The 16,532-nt window shown below is 35.3% G+C and overlaps 1 protein-coding gene and 1 long non-coding RNA gene across 2 annotated transcripts in view; both read left to right on the top strand.

The window, feature by feature from the left end:
- The window catches only part of LOC128248533 (uncharacterized), a 51,238-nt gene extending 40,466 nt beyond the window's left edge, over nucleotides 1-10,772 (top strand). Inside the window, exons 2-3 of the long non-coding RNA XR_008264708.1 lie at nucleotides 10,356-10,417; nucleotides 10,681-10,772. This is a non-coding gene — a long non-coding RNA (uncharacterized LOC128248533). The remainder of the gene's footprint in view (nucleotides 1-10,355; nucleotides 10,418-10,680) is intronic.
- An 883-nt stretch (nucleotides 10,773-11,655) lies between these two features.
- Nucleotides 11,656-12,582, top strand: LOC128248501 (cyclin-T1-like). The gene has a single exon (XM_052969875.1). The coding sequence runs from the start codon at nucleotides 11,656-11,658 to the stop codon at nucleotides 12,580-12,582; it is 927 nt and encodes a 308-aa protein (XP_052825835.1).
- Nucleotides 12,583-16,532: the final 3,950 nt, after the last annotated feature.

Genomic DNA, 16,532 nt, shown 5'->3' with positions numbered 1-16,532 from the left:
ATATATATATATATATAATTTATTATAAGCAGCTCTACTAATGCAAACATTATCGATACCACACTCGCTTATTGAGTGTGTTTTGCTTACACGCTGCTTCCCTCCTTACCTACAGAATAGCATCAAAGAAAATGTCCCTTTAAGACGCCGAATATCATAAACCAAGTGTAACGTAAGTGATCGAGAACGGTGGATATTGATATTTCGCTCTATTTTGCAGCTCTTCTGCACTGTGTACTCGAATCATATCGGGACGATCTGCGATCAGGTTGTTCCATTGATCGGATCAACTGGAACCCTCGTCGTCGTAACCGACGGAATTCCACGATTTAAAAGCCACTGAATTGAAAACTCGTGCCTCAAGCAAGGAATAGAATCATAATTTTGACGAAGGAGAAGATCCGTCTCAGCCTTTTGACTGTTAGTTTTACTTTATGCTAAATGTTTGTTACAGTCTTTAAGTGTTTATTTATCAACGAAATGGAATTCAGTAATAGAAGAGATATTTTAAATGAATATACATAGTTGTGTTCGTATATAAGAAACCTTTGTCACTTTTAGCTTCATATTTCACATTTCGCTAATTACACCATTTTTTGTTTAATTATGTTTATTTGTTATTTAAAATTGTTGCCATTGAATCTCCTTTTACTCCCTCAACACCAGCCAAGAAGGAAGAAAATGCCAACAGTTTTCTCCAGTGTTGTATCGTACAATATATTTTATTTTATTTTATTTTTTCGTTAGTGTTATTTCCATCTTTAATTCTAATTTTCCTCCTGTTGGTTTGTTAATACAATCTCGACAAACTGGCATGTATTTCCGGTTGGTATTTCACAAAAAGAAATTGTAATGTAAAACAAACGAAATGTTTTTAGAAATAGGAGAATATTAAATAGTTTGAAATTCTAAGTCTTATGTACATTATATGTGAATTGATGAGAAAGCTTTGGACACAGGCGTCAAAACTTCGAAATGAATTTTATTGCACATTCGGTCAGTTCTCTCTTGTAGGATCTCGTTGTGGATTGGATTGACGAGATTTTTGCTCGTCACACACAGTCAAAATTATTTTGCTATAAAATTTCAATAGGACTGAATTTTAATTGCGGCTTGATAGCTACTTTCTTTTTCAAGAAAGGAGAAAATTCATAAACAGAAGTGCTTTTGGCTGGTGAAGCAATGTGAATGAGAATTAGATGCGGTATGGATAGACAGGGGAAGTGGTTGTGTGGAATAGGGAAATAGAGGAGATTAGGAGAAGCATGTGTTTATATGATATGCGTAGAGAGAAAGGTTTGGGAGAGAGAGTTTTTCTGCTTTGATAGACGAATTTTGTAATTATTTTGGAGTTTAATTATATGTGAAGCAGATCTCTGACTTGTTTTGGAGAATTTGTTGCAATTGCTTCCTCCAGAGTCGTATCCCAATGATGATCGTATTCATCGCAAAAAGTCACGTAAAAAAAATCACCGAAAACAACCACATTTATTATATTATATTATTATATTATATTAAGGTAGCGAGCAGACAGAATCGTTAGCACCTGGGCGAAATGCTTAGCGGTATTTCGTCTGCCGTTAGGTTCTGAGTTCAAATTCTGCCGAGGTCGACTTTGCCTTTCATCTTTTCAAGGTCGATAAAATTAGTACCAGTTACGTACTGATATTCACATTTATTATATTAGATATGTTTAATTTTGGGGAAACTTTATTTCAATTAAAGTGTATTGTGTGTGTGTGTGTGTACTTACATTTATTTCCAATGACTCTAAAATTCTGTCCCTGTTAGCTATAAATATTTGATTTTTGCTAATTCCATCTTGCTACCATTTCTTTTAAACTTCTTGAAATCTAGTTCAAGCCTTGACACAAAATTCGCAGCTGCAAAACCTTCACATTCTACTTTATTACTGATACATCTATTGTCGGCTTAGCAACTTATTACCAGTTCTTTGCTTCAGCGCTCTTAGAAATATAATGCTGCAATTGCCTCAAATATTACGAAAAGAATTTCTTTGCAAGATTTTGTTTATTTGTTTGTTTACAGCAGGATTCTGTTATAAATTAAAAAGTCTGTAAACAAGAGATTTTTTTCCTATTTAAAAGAAAAATGTTTTTAAATGACAAACTGCAACATTTTTTTTTTCTCTTATCAGATTCTTTTAACACATCCAGTCATTTTCGGTCTTTCAGAAGCGAATAACCGTCAACACCAAATTTTAAATAGCTTTAAACCGGAATAATAAATCACTGAGAAATTGGTAAAACCTCTAATTTTCAAAGGGGCTGCAACGGCAATTTCTTTCTATATTCTTAAACTAATATCTATGAAGGAAGTTATGCATTAAATAACACATCTTTGTTGTACGTTCTCTAATACAGGAAAAAAAAAGTTGCATTTGCTTAGATGAATGAGATGTCTTGTATCACTTTTCATGCCTTTGGTACCGCTTACTTCTTCTGTGGTTTAGAGTCTTTTTATTCTTATATTTATTTATTTATTTATTTCAACACAAGGCAGATTTTTGTTAAAGTCGATATCAAATAAATTGAATTACTTATATTGCTGATGTTACAGTCACTGGAGAGAATGAATGCCGAGTGAAGCACGGAAGTAGCTAAATCCGAATGTAGGCGGACGAGGTGAAATTCTCAACAATCAGATATAGTCTCACAAGTTCTTCTACCATTTCGCCAACTCACAGCAGGCGGCTTTTGTTCTCAATCGCAACAGCAATTCTGGTCTTTATTTTCCTTTTTTTTTTTTTTTTTTCGAACTTCCGTTAGTTTCTTTTGCTGTTGTCAGTGAAACAAAATATGTGTGCTGGCACACACAAACGCGCGCGCGCGCGTGCGTGTGTACGTGTGTGTGTATATTTATAGGCATAGGCATGACTAGGTGATTTAGAAGCTTGCTTTGGAACCACGTGATTCCGGGTTCAATTCCAATGCGCGATATCTTGGGTGAGTACCTCCTGCTTTGTGAGAGAATTTAATTGACAGAAACTGTGTAAAAGCCTATCGTATATAAATGTGTGTCTTCGTGTTCGTTCCACCACCACCACCATCACCACCACCTCATCGCCTGACAACCAGTGTTGGTTTGTTTTCGTCCATATAAACTTATTGTATCACCACCGCTACCACCAATACTACCACACTACTGCAACACAATCATAACCTCCCCGCCATTATTACTTACCATGACCACCACCACGACCATCAACACAACCTCACTACCATGCAAGCAATACTATGAGAGACAAGGTGCAATCACCACCACCATCACCACCACCACTACTACTACTAATACTGAAATCGCTACTATTGTAACCACCACCACCAGCACCACTTCTATGTCAAACAGCATCATCATCATCATCATCATCACACATTACAGTCATTGTAGTCAATGCCACAGCCACCGCCACCACTACCGGCTCCACACAAATCCCTTTTCTATGTAGCACACGCCGCCAACACCACCTACCACCAACACCTCTACTACTCCACCTCCACCTCCATGCCAAACAGTAAACATCATCATCACCATCATCATCAAGATCATCACCATACACATCACGACATTCTGCCACTGTCCATAGAAGCAGCTTCTTTGTATAATCAATGCTAATGACATGCGAAAATGACTCTACACAGGCAAATGTTCACTAATTTATTGTATGACCTTTGACCGAATGAAGCATTATTAAACAACAGACTGATTCACTTTTGTTGTGACTGCGCTTTCTCCACTGTTTCACTACAGTTGCACGCACAACACAGCTTCATTCTGTTTGCATCGGAGAATGAATAATAGTCCTGTGTCGATGTAAATTGCTTACTCTTGTACAAATATATATATTCAAATACATATATACATACGTTCCTGCCTACATGTGTGTGTGCCTGTGATGTGTGCATGTGTATCTCTGTGTGTATGTTGAGCAAAGAGCAAAGAAAAAATATGGGACGGACAATTTTAAACAAAGGTTACACTAGTTTAAAAAGAAGTGAGAGAGTATTGACGTTTCGGACGCTAGTTCTTCATCAGAAAAAAAACAAAGAAAAAATAGAAGGCATAAATAATGGTCATTACATAGTTTCCTACTAGAAATTATAGTCAAATATTCCTCAGATTATATCGTGCAGCCGTTTTAAAAACGGGTGGAGACGGTCACAGGCTGGAACACCTTTAATAACAGCCTACACTACCAGTGCTGACCTGGACCTAAGCACCATGGATGATGTTGTTAGTACGGCATTAAAGCGCCGTACTAAATGCCTTACAATATTTAATTCCGTTCTTTTAGTTTCTTTAAGATGAAATTACAAGAATCTAACTATGTATTTCATCTTTCTGCGTTGCTCGATACATTGTAGGTTTCTGCTAGATGTGTTAAGGGGCCAGGACAGTAACATAAGCGACTGTTCCCTTCGTTGCTCCTCACTCCACCCAGCAAACATGTAGCCTTGTATTAAAATATGTAAAACATTATTTATCTATTTTTCTAATGATATTTACTTAGAATGGTCACCGTGAAAATGGGAAACAAGTGCAAGAATACATTTGTTGTTGTTTGAGCTAAGTTGTGATTTAGAAGTAATTCTCCACAGTTCAAAACCAAACATAAATTATGTTCTAATACGGGTACGCGGAACCAATACCGTCTGCTACTTCGCAACACACAGAACGGATATAAACACATCGACGCTGGAGGAACGCATATAAAAGCGACAATGAATAAGAATAATTTTCTTTTTAAACGTTCGTTTGGGGTTTAGGGAATAAGATGAATCATGTAAGCGTGTCACTAGTTAATTAGAAATGAAACCTAAAGGGAATAGCGTTGACTTTGAAAACAATTGTAAAAGGTTTTTACAAGAAAGAGAGCAGAAATATGACATAGAATAATAAGAAGAAAAAGATAAATACTTGGACGAAAATCAAAATATTAATTGGGGAATTAATGAATGAGAAGTTGAGGAGACGTTGGTTTCTCTAACCGTTGGTACATTCTTTAACTCTAATGCAACACAAAGAGGAGGAGGGTGAACGATTGAACGAAGCTAGAGAGGGAATGGAGGGGAAGAACGAGAGAGAGGGGGAGAGAGAGAGAATGAGAAAGAGAGAGAGAGAGAGAGGCACTGCCTGGATAATAAACATTAGTGTAAAATGAAAGTTAAAAGCACCCGGCGCTGTGTGTTTGTATTGGAAGGACTTTTATTCCTAAAATGGTCTATTTTATGTCATCGAAAAGAATTTGTGGCATCGGCGTATTTGGAAATATTATCTGAAGAGGCAAAACGATTATGTATCAACTTAATGCGATACGGTTCATTGTTAAACATCGGTCTTATGGAAACACACACACACATATTTTTTAATATTTTTGATGTCATAAGAATTCTATAAACTTTCGAGAGAACGTGAAATACTTCTTTTTTTGGAATATTTTATCTCGAAGCACACGTAAAGTTATAATGGCATGTAAAAATTGGGTTAAGAAACCTTTTTTGGAAAGAAAGAGTCGAAGGTTGCTGATGGGACTGGAACCCACATCTGCTGTAGACATGAACAGGTGTTCTGCCATTCTACCAAAGCAATCCTTCGAAGTTCCTTATCCATTTAGAAACAAACGAAATAAGAACTATTCCACCTTCTTCCGAAAGTTCCTTAAATTCTTACAACGTCAACAACATCCTTTCTTCGCGATCCACCATTTTATATAAATGTTTGTTTTAATGTCGAGTTCATAATAAAAGCAATTTTACATTGAACTGAAGAGTTATTCAGTACTTTTTGTAGTAGGCCGAAGCTTCGAAGTCACTGTCACCCTTCTTCCTCTAAAGTAAACCTGTGTGCTGCTAAAATGTGTTGAGTAACTCTTCAGTTTTATGTTCATTTCGCTTCACTGTTCCTTTCGTAAAATAATTCATTCAACATGCTTGAAGTCTTCCTGTTTTAACTCATCCATTCATCTTCTTCTTTGAATTTATCATTCCTTTTCTCATATTCATCCCCAGTGTCTTTCAGCTTTGTTCTCTTGTTGCGATGTTTTTAACTTATATTCTGTTATTTTTGTTAAAGCTACGATAAACTGATTTCCGATCTCCAACAATCGATTCAGAGTTTTTCGTTGATAATCTGCAGATTATTAACTACTGTCGCTGTTACTCCTTGGAATTTAAGGTTTTAATTTTTGAGTCTCCAAAACTACTTTCCTAGTCGATCTTTCAACCATTTCTGATGTTTTCTGAATTTATTGATCGTCTTTCACCTGATAACCTCGATAAACTGCGAGATAATTCTTCCAGCACCTTGAGTTAAGTTACCAATGTTTTTCTCAAAATATCAATACATTTATAGTCTCGTGAGTGAGTTCTGATTTAATGGACATAAGATAGTTTCCCGCTTATTTTTCATTTCCAGCTTCCAGTTCTAATTTAGAAGGCTTTTTTTTGGAAGCTACCATTTCACTGTTTTTTTTCTCTAGCAAGAGAATTACTTCAGTTTGAATGAAATTTGTTGTTGTCATTAATGTTGTTCTTACTGTTGCTGCTGCTCTTCTTCTTCTTCTTCTTCTTCCCTGCCGCTCATTTTCTATATATATATATATTTAATATTAAATAAAACGATGTTATCTTTAAAACTTCCAACAAATTTTTTTTCCCACGGTTAAATTTTAAGCTTGGATTTTCTTTCCTTTCAAATTGTTTCATTTCTACAATTGTATCGAAGAGAACATAATAGAGTTCCGACAGAGCAACAAGTGTGTATTTTTCATTTGAAGTTTGTTCGGGTAGATTCTTCATGTACATTACTCTGTTGATGTATATGTAGAAAGGGGAGGGGCTTTCAATTACCGTATTTTGACTGTTATTTCGAGCAGAGGAAGAGCCGCATAACGGCTTCCTTGTTCCCGATTTAATAATTATTTCAGCCGACAATCGAGTAGCAATCGAAATCGACGTTTCACAATAGGTGATTAATTCCCTTGGTAAACGACTACATAATTATACTTTTTGTTGCAAGAGTTTTTTCCCTTGAACTATAATTTTTTTTCTTTCTTTCTCTCTCTCCCCCTTTCTCTTTCTCTCTCACACTCTCTCTCGTCTTTTATTTTCCTGTTTTTACTTATCAATTTACTACAAATAATTTACAATTTCAGTATTTTCAAACCTGCAAGGAAGCGAGCTGACAGAATCGTTAGAATGCCGAGCGAAATGCTTAGCAATATTTCGTCTGTCTTTACATTCTGAGTTCAAATTCCGCCGAGGTCGACTTTGCCTTTCATCCTTTCGGAGTCGATGAATTAAGTACCAGTTGCGTACTGGGGTCGATCTGATCGTCTGCCCCCCTCCCTAAAAATTTCGGGCCTTGTACCTAGAGTAGAAAAAGGCATTTTCAAACCTGTATTGTAATATTTTGGGTGTTTCTGTTAAGAGTTTATTTGAACACATTTTACTAAGAAGCCTCTTATCAAAACTACAGAAATTATGAAAAGCTGGGAACATTTGTCAGTATATTGGTTAATAAACGGAACGAAAGACGATGCCAACGACAGGGATTTTAAGTAGCTGGATCCCTTAAACTAGCATCCAAATCCCTCTCAAAACACGGCCTCTAATAATAGAAACGGACGTGTTGGATCTCCACGAGGGAAAATATAAGGAAGTTCACGGATAGATTGCCTTCGAATATAAGTATTCGAGGAGAGAAACACCAAACAGCATAAAAGATATAAACCAACAACAATAATAATAATAATAATAATAATAATAATAATAATAATAAGTGTTTATTGTGCGTTTCTGTACGGGCGGTGCGTTTCTGTGCGTATGTGTGTATGTGTGTATCTGCGGGTAGCGAATTTTTTTCCCACGAGAGTTCCGGACCCCAGTTATTTGCCCAACACTCGAAAGGAACTCAGCCACTTTGCCTCCCTGAGGCACAAAACTCGAATAGTACTCAGCCACTTTGCCTTTATGAGGCCCAACGCTTCAAAGGTGCTCTTTACGTGCCACTCGTGTGACACCAGCATCAGTCCTGACTACGATTCCACTTGGCTTAATGGGTCTTCTCAAACTCAGCATATCGCCAAAGTTCTCGGTCGCTAGTCATTGTTTGTGTGAGGCTCAAAGCTCGAAGATCATGCTTCACCACCTTGTCACATGTCTAACAGGCCTACCGCTACCACAAGACCACACACACAGACACACATACATACATACATACATACATACATACCCACATGCATACACACACACACACACACATACCTTTAAACATCAAACCAGATCACTCTAAACAATACTGCATCGGACACAAATAAGCATTTTATAGATTAGCGTAAAATGGTGTGGAATTACATGACGCGATTTCTTTATTCCAAAAAAACACATTTTTAAAGAAAATCTACATATCTAAAGTATGTTTTGAAACCTTTGATTTAATTTCTTTATTATAATAAGGTAAATAAAACACGACCAAATGAACAACAATGGCAGGTAACCTATGAACGATATATCACTATCTCCATGAGTTATTTCCCTTGCACCGCTACCTGTCTCTTACGCACGCGCGTAAATTCACAGAAATGAATCGTGTGCCTCTGTTTGTGTGTGGGTGTGTGTCGCAAATAGAGGATAACTTTAAGTAGTGTAAATTTTCTGGATAATTTCAATTATCACTGAATTCCATTTTAAATTTCATGCTTCAAGATTACATAAACATAATACATTTTTTCCAAATTTCTTCACAACATGACGAGTGTTTACAATGAAAACATACTAAAAGCTACATATTATCAATACTAAAAGTAACGAGAGTTGGTGAGTTTGAAAGCAGATGAGGATAGAAAGATGTACTAAATGTAATTTATAGTTTCTGATTCAGACCTAGAACCCATCAAGTCGTTCGCCTTGGCAAATAAGATCACAACATTTCCCTTGAACGAGTCACCGTTTCGTGGCAGGTCTCAGGGCCAGCAGCGAGTTTGAGGAGACGGGACAAAGCGGCTACATCACTGGAAAGCAATTCACTGGTATTTTATTGATCTCAAAATGGTAGAAAGCAAAGTTGACCCGACGAGAAATTAAGCTGAGAAGATAATGTGCCGGAACAAAGGCCATTCAGCATTTTGTCCGACGTGCTAACGATGCTTCCAGTAGTAGTAGTAGTAGTAGTAGTAGTAGTGTAGTACAGAATCTTTAGTATGCCGGACTAAATGCTTAGCGGTATTTCGTCTGCAGCTACTTTCTCAGCTCAAATTCTGCCTAGGTCGGCTTTGCCTTTCATCGTTTCGGACTCGATGAAATAAGTACCAGTTACACACGTGGGTCGATGTAATCGACGGCCGCACCCCTCCCCAAACATTTCTGGCCTTTTGCCTATTAAGGAAGGGATTATTATTGTAATTATTATTTTGATTTGGCTCAGGTTCAATCATATTCCTGGCAGGAATTATGTGGCTAGCGGGTTACTACTTCTAACCTTAGGTATCCACAAGTTTTCACCAGTCTTTCAAGTGCTTAGAACCCACCTGACAATCCTTGCTGTCCATAAGACACAAACTTTCGTAAGAGCTCTTCCGGGCTTTCTATTCCAATTCAACAATCGAAAGAGTATCAAGCGAAATGGACGCTGGCAAATAGATAGGTTCTGCGTTCAAATGCGGCAAGGCCCATATTTGCCGTTCATCCTTGTAATGCTGAGAAGCATAAACGCTAGGGTTGCTTTAACAAAAATGTTCAGCCGTGCTAGAAATTATTATTAATATTAATTAGAGCAACAGAATACAATAACAGCCGTTCGTGGGCATCACAAGACAATCGCCCTCGATTGGTTTGAAATTTAGAGAAACACATGAACCTTATTCAAATCTGTGCTGTTTTCTACAAATAAGAAATAGAAAACCAAACAAGACCAGTCCGACACCAGACATCACACAATATTTCGTCTAAATTTCGATTGTCATCTAAAAAGACAATAGCCAATCATCCCTCAGCTCAAAGCCTCCCGTCTTACAAATAAAACGAGATGTCGTATAGTCCACTCCCCTCTGCATTCTGCTAGGTTGTCATAGGTGGAAAGCCTCTGGCCATTCAACAACTACATCAGAGAATCCTGACGCTTCGCAACAACACATTCGATAATACAGTTTCCATTCGCAACCTACTTTTTATGGATCTTTTCACTCACACTTTTCATTTCGTTTAATTTTCGTCAATTTCATTTCAAATTCTGTGTATTGATGTATGTTTTCTGTGCTAATTATAGAAATGAAATTGCTTTTTACCATTAAAAAATAAATATAATGTTAATAGTATTTAAAATTTGTAAATTTTGAGTAATTTTAGCCAATCGAAAACCACAGACATATCGGTGCCAGTTTCCATAGTAACAAATCAAGGTATGGTCTGCTTTCCAAGCACGTCTACTTTACACGTCAGTTGTTGTCCTGTCTCTACCTCACTCACGATTTTGTCTTTTGATATTCTTTACATGCCTCTTACAACTTTTCGCATAATTTTATTCATTAAAATTTATTAATAACATGTAGGGAGACGGTATTTCAAAAATCTGTAGATATTATCTTAAAAAGTAAAACTTATTAAAACTTCTGTCGACGTCGTCGTAATGTTTTCTCTAACGTTGTCATGTTGCTATACACAGCTATCACGCAGAAAATGCCGGCTTTTCAAGTCCTACTTCATTATTGGATGAATATAATCAAACTTTAAGCCTCTATAACATTTTTCTGAAACAATTGAATAACAACACCAAATTCAGTTTGAGAAATTTCATTAATAAACCAAATTTGAAAATTTTCAGACAATTTAAAAATATCAATAACTGCGAACCACACAGAAAAGATGCATTTTTATAAGTTCTCCTGGTTATTTTTCGTAATAAAAGTGGTTTTCTTTAAAAGCGATTCATCACATGCGTAGCTGTGAGTCTTTCTCTGTGTATTTGTGTGTTACGTCGTTTACATAAACATCTTTTTTATTGTTGTTTATTTATGCTGGAAAAGTAAACAGATTTCAACGATATGTGTTTGTGTTTGTATAAAGCAAATTACAAAGCAGATATATCTTAAGGTATTTTTATTTTTATACTTAAATAGCAAATCCCCATATATTATGCATAACAGAGTCATCTTAAACATTTAAATAAAAAACTTTAGCAGTTAATTGACAACATTCAGAAATATGTTTAATATACCTGTTAACAAAAATAATGAAAGTGTAATTTTTAAATATTTTATAAATCTGTTCTGCTTTTACTAATATAGATGTGGTGAATGCAATTTATAAATTTCTATCTACTATGAATTAAATTAAAAGACTATTTAATTTGAAGGTGAGTTTACACTCCATCGGCGTTTATCATGCATCATTAATTAGGCTACATTCCCGGGATCAACTTCCGCTCATCCCTTTTGTCCGGGCACACCTGTTGGGTATATATAAGAAAGAGGGGACAGTGAAGTTTTTCCTCCCGCTACTTCCGCTTCGGCAACACCTACTGACCGCGAAAGTAATTTTTCCAACGGACATATCGAAGAAAATACAGATTTCAGACATCATACAGCTGAAACTTTATCGATTAACCGAAAAAGAGTTAAAAAACGAAATTTATTTTAAAATGGATCAAATGGCGAATATTGAGAATTCATTACAGGTGGAAATTCATGATAATCAACAAAATCATGAAACTTCGATGAATGAATCACCTGAAAGCTCCAATGGAAAAGCACCACGAAAAGCAGACTGGATTTTCAGCGAAGAACAAATTGTTGAGATTTTCAACCGAAGATATCAACCTGATAACTTTACGTATGAAAACGAATTACTTTATCGTCAGAAAACAGGTATGTTTATGTTATACATTAACCGACGATTGATGTTAAGTGAATATATACTAAACACTGCCGTAATTTATATGCACCGATTCTATATGTATAACTCATTCCAAGTGTTTAGCTATAAACTCATGGGGCCCGTGTGTTTGTTTTTGGCTGCTAAATTCGATGATAAATTGCTTGAAGTTGAGCAAATGATTGTTGAAAGTCAAACATATTTCAAACAATATCTACATTTAGAAAAAAACAAAACTACCATTAATCGGATAGCCAATGACTTTTTACTTTATGAAGAAGCCCTTTTAGTTTGTTTAAACTTCGATTTTCAAATTACTCTACCCCAATTTCATATTATCAAAGTATGTAACATAATCAAACTCGAAGATAAATTAATGAAAATAATTAACCAGTTTGCTACATGCTGTCTGATTTTAACGAAGTTCTCTCTCAAATATACTGCAAAAACTATCGCATCTATATGTATACACTTGTTTATTGAATGGGGTAACTGGAAGATTCCGTTGTCTTCCGAACAAAATCTATGGCATTTTTATATGGACACTTCTCTCAATGAACAATTATTGGATAAATTAGCGGTTGATTTCCTTGAGATACTTCACAACACAGACACTCAGTTCAAGAAACAGTTTCCCTTTTTAAACAGATCTGTGTCGCCAAGTAACACGGAGAACGCGGTGAAAACTGATTAACATATTTCTACACTCTACGTAAATTACACAGAAAACATAACAAATGTTAATAGTGAACGAAGCATACACTGTTTCCGACATAATAAAGTAAGAATTTAACTTACTCTCTATGGCTGTGCATAAGTAACACGACCTGCTACATTCAGGTGTGTTTTAATGTATATAATATGTAAATAGACATCAATTTCTCACTGTACTTTATTGCAACAGTTCACATGTATTTTATTCATATTAACTTTACACAGTTGAACATGGAAACATTTCTCTTTAATTCTGAATGTTCTACACTGACATTCGTCTACATACAAACACTATATCACCTCCATCGACGTTTCATTCATTTCTATTACATTTCATATATTTTTACACGACTCTTAATTCGTTAATTATTTCCATGTAAATCTTCTGCTTTGTCTCCGAAAAACAAAGCATTAACTCGTTCATATCATAATTCTATTTCTTTTTACTCCTGTTTTTTTTTTTGTAATTTTTTTTTCTATATTTGTAATTAACGAGAGAGATTACATTTATTTTTAACCATTCAGATTTACAACTAACACTTTTTTACATTTAATTTGTCATAAATTTTGTATTATAGAATAAACGATTTTTTTTAATTTCAAAATCCGTTTTCTCCTTATTTCTTTCATGAATTTCTGTTCTTTACTCATAAGTCTTCGTTATTATACAAGTATTAAGGTCTTAAGGGCGAATTAATAAACCCCTTTTTCATTCTTTCGGGATCCATAAATAACAATTCCTCTCCGAGCAGTTGACCATCTGAATTGTTTGAGCGATTCTAAACGGGATGATTTACTGTAGCTCTTCCGGTTCAACGTGTTTTCATTTCAAATCCTGTCCTCATCACAGGAGTTGAGACTGACAACAGGTTGAAAAAAGCAATGGAAACACTTTTCTTGGTTTGGTTGAAGGTCGACTGCCCCCATCCTTAAAACCTTATCCAGAACGGATTTTTAAAATATTGAATTCCCCTGTGCAGAAGCAATTTATATCAACATGGTTGTTTATAAATATTGTAATAATAAACTGTTTAAACTAGATCTTTATTTCGTTATAGTTTCAGTTATTTTTAAGTAAATACAAATAAATATAAATAAGTGAATGTTTAGAGTAATCGATATAGTACAGTTGATAATGAAGTTTTATTTCGTATTGTCTCTACTTTATATACATGTGATTAAATGAATTTCTTTTAATTTTCGGAAATTTAAAGTTCACGTAAAATGAATTTTGTTGATTCAAAATTGGAGCGCGTATTGTCTTAACTCAGATACGAATTAAAGATTTGCAATCTTTTTTTTTTCTGCTGCTGCAGAATATTTGTAGCTGGTAAAATTTCATTATCATTGCTGTAGTCAATTTTATATTTATTTCTAATAGTTTATATTATCAGGTATCAAAATATTTCGCCATTTCCAACCTGGCCAATAACATTTCACAAGCTTTGGTCAGATTAATTACTGACCAATTCTTATAGACTGGGATACAGGTATCTTCGCTTTACTCTCCACAGTTTTTCTGTCTAATTGTCTCGTTCTTTCCCAAATTCTTCTGATACAAGAGCAATATACGAAATGACTTATAAACCCCCAAGAAATTGTCTCATTTATAATTCAAACATCTGCAGTACTGGATGTGTATATTTGTATAGGAATAGTAGACGAGTCCAAAAGTAATAACAAAATAAGAATAGGAAGCGAGCGGTTATGGGTAATAAGAGAATAATTGGTGAGTGTAAGGGTAACAACTCTGAAAGTATTTCATATGAAGGGACATAACCCACAAAACTGGCAGCAAATTCATTTACATTGGGGGTTCATTTCAAATCCAACCACACCACCGATACTAAAAACAGTTGACTGTTTTTATTTATTTGTTGCTTTTTTTATCTATTTCTTTTGACTTTTAGTTTGAAGCCTTGACTAAAGTTAAAACCTGATGCACTGAAACAAAATGGCGAGTGTTAAGAAGTTTTGCACACTGTACCGTAACAGTTCAAAGTCTTAGATCAATTGATGAAATAAGTTTTGAAATGATTCTGTTGAGTAGCCCGACTTCCTTACCAATTCCCGATGGAGTTCAATGAAGTGCTTTAAGATCAACTTGATTTCAAATGAAATTTCCAGAGACAGAGCAGAAATCCTTCAAACGGACTCTTATATGTTCTTGGATGGGACACTTAACCCTTCTCCCAGATTTAACACCAATCCTTGACCTTCAAATATCATTGCCAGAAATTGAGTGCACACTGTTGAATTAGCCTGAGGTCAAACTAAAAATCGTGATTTTCACCCCAGAACTCTCCAGAGCCCTGAAAAGGGATCAATGATGCTACTCTTCTTCATTAAAAGCTATAATAACATACTTATAACAAGTCTTAAAATAGATTGTGTTCTAACTGATGTCAGCTTGGTTTCCCATTCCATTGGTGCCATGGATTACTATAGTTCAGTTGGCTATACACTGTCCTCACCAAAACCTGATTTCTGTGTTACCAAACTTGTTTTCAGCATCACGGTGTGTAGGTGTGATGCAAAAGATAGGCAGGGGACAAATTGCTTAATAACTTGATTTGTAAAAAGATACACCCAGAATGTTGTAAGAGGTAAATAAAAAAGGTTGGCATATCGGGCAGAGCATCTGACAAGAAAGAAAAAAGGACCTGACCACCCCATCCAATGACAAACATAACAACAGTAACAATGGAATATCTTGCAAAAGAAGCTTTAACTTTCTAATGTTCTCTTAATTATTAACAAGAATATTTCTACTTTCGCGATACAGATATTGCTTTGAGCTGAGGGGTTGGGGTGCTAGATTCCCTTGTTCAAAAATATAAGGACACAGATCGTGTTGTATAGCCAGCTGGAGACGATGTCTCCTGGGGCTAAATTACAGCAACATTCGTCCTAAACCAGGACTGCCATGTTATGTTGGCAAACAATCTTTACTACATGAGAATATTTCCGTTCAAATGTGTCCCTGTCCAAATAGCTGCTAAATAACAAATTTTGAAACAAGAAAGCTCAAAACTGTTGTAATTAATAAAGTTATGAGAAGTCAAAACTGAAATCTACGGTGCCTCCATCAGTGAAATGACTTCAAAACATGCCAGCATTTCATTTGGTTTATTATTCTAGCCTTTACGGGCAGTGAAATGAGGGAATGGCACATTAAAGACTGCCTGTAAATATTTTAGTCATGTCCTATCTTTATCTTTATATTCAAGCACAATCAAAATTGATTTTTGCTTTTCGTCTCTCTTTGGTGAATATTCTAGAGACCAGAATTATTAGTGGAAAACTCTGGAATGAATTTGACCATTCCTAAAATGTGACAGAGCTATGGAGAAGAGGGCTGGACTGAGCAGCAACAATTAAATACCATACAGCGATTGCTCAAAGTGCCACACAGTATGGCTGAGTAGACCTTGGACAAGTGTCTTCTGGTATAGCCTTAGGCTGACTGAAGCCTTGTGATTGAATTTGGTAGGCAGAAATTCCTATTTGTGTGTGTGTATGTGCTTGTCTTTTGTTCAATGGAAGGAAACATCCAACTGAAAAGAACAGTTATTCACTCAACCAAAATTATATGTGCCAAGAAGATGCTCAATATTTCCAAATTGAAAAATAAAAGAAAAAATGAAAACAGAATTTTGTTTGTCTTTGTCATTTTAACATATTGCCCATTTTTTTTTTTTTTTGTATTTTATTACAGATTATTGAAGTGGTTAAATTAGAACAAATAGCAGATTCGTCAAAACAAAATATTACATAAACCTCAGACATGCCAAGATGACTGAGGAGGTCATTTTTGAAGAAAAATATTTATTTTTCTTTATTCCATACACACAAATAAAAAAGAAAGAAATATTTCCATAATTTTTAGGAAAAAAAACATTTTTCTTTTAAATTTGTTCAAGTCATTTC

Source organism: Octopus bimaculoides, chromosome 8 (assembly GCF_001194135.2).
Source record: "Octopus bimaculoides isolate UCB-OBI-ISO-001 chromosome 8, ASM119413v2, whole genome shotgun sequence".
NCBI lineage: Eukaryota > Metazoa > Mollusca > Cephalopoda > Octopoda > Octopodidae > Octopus > Octopus bimaculoides.
This window is presented reverse-complemented; position numbering and strand designations above follow the sequence as displayed.

What these genes read in the sequence shown, in the direction of transcription:
- LOC128248501 (XM_052969875.1), top strand. Translation starts at nt 11,656, where the DNA reads ATGGATCAAATGGCGAATATTGAGAATTCATTACAGGTGGAAATTCAT.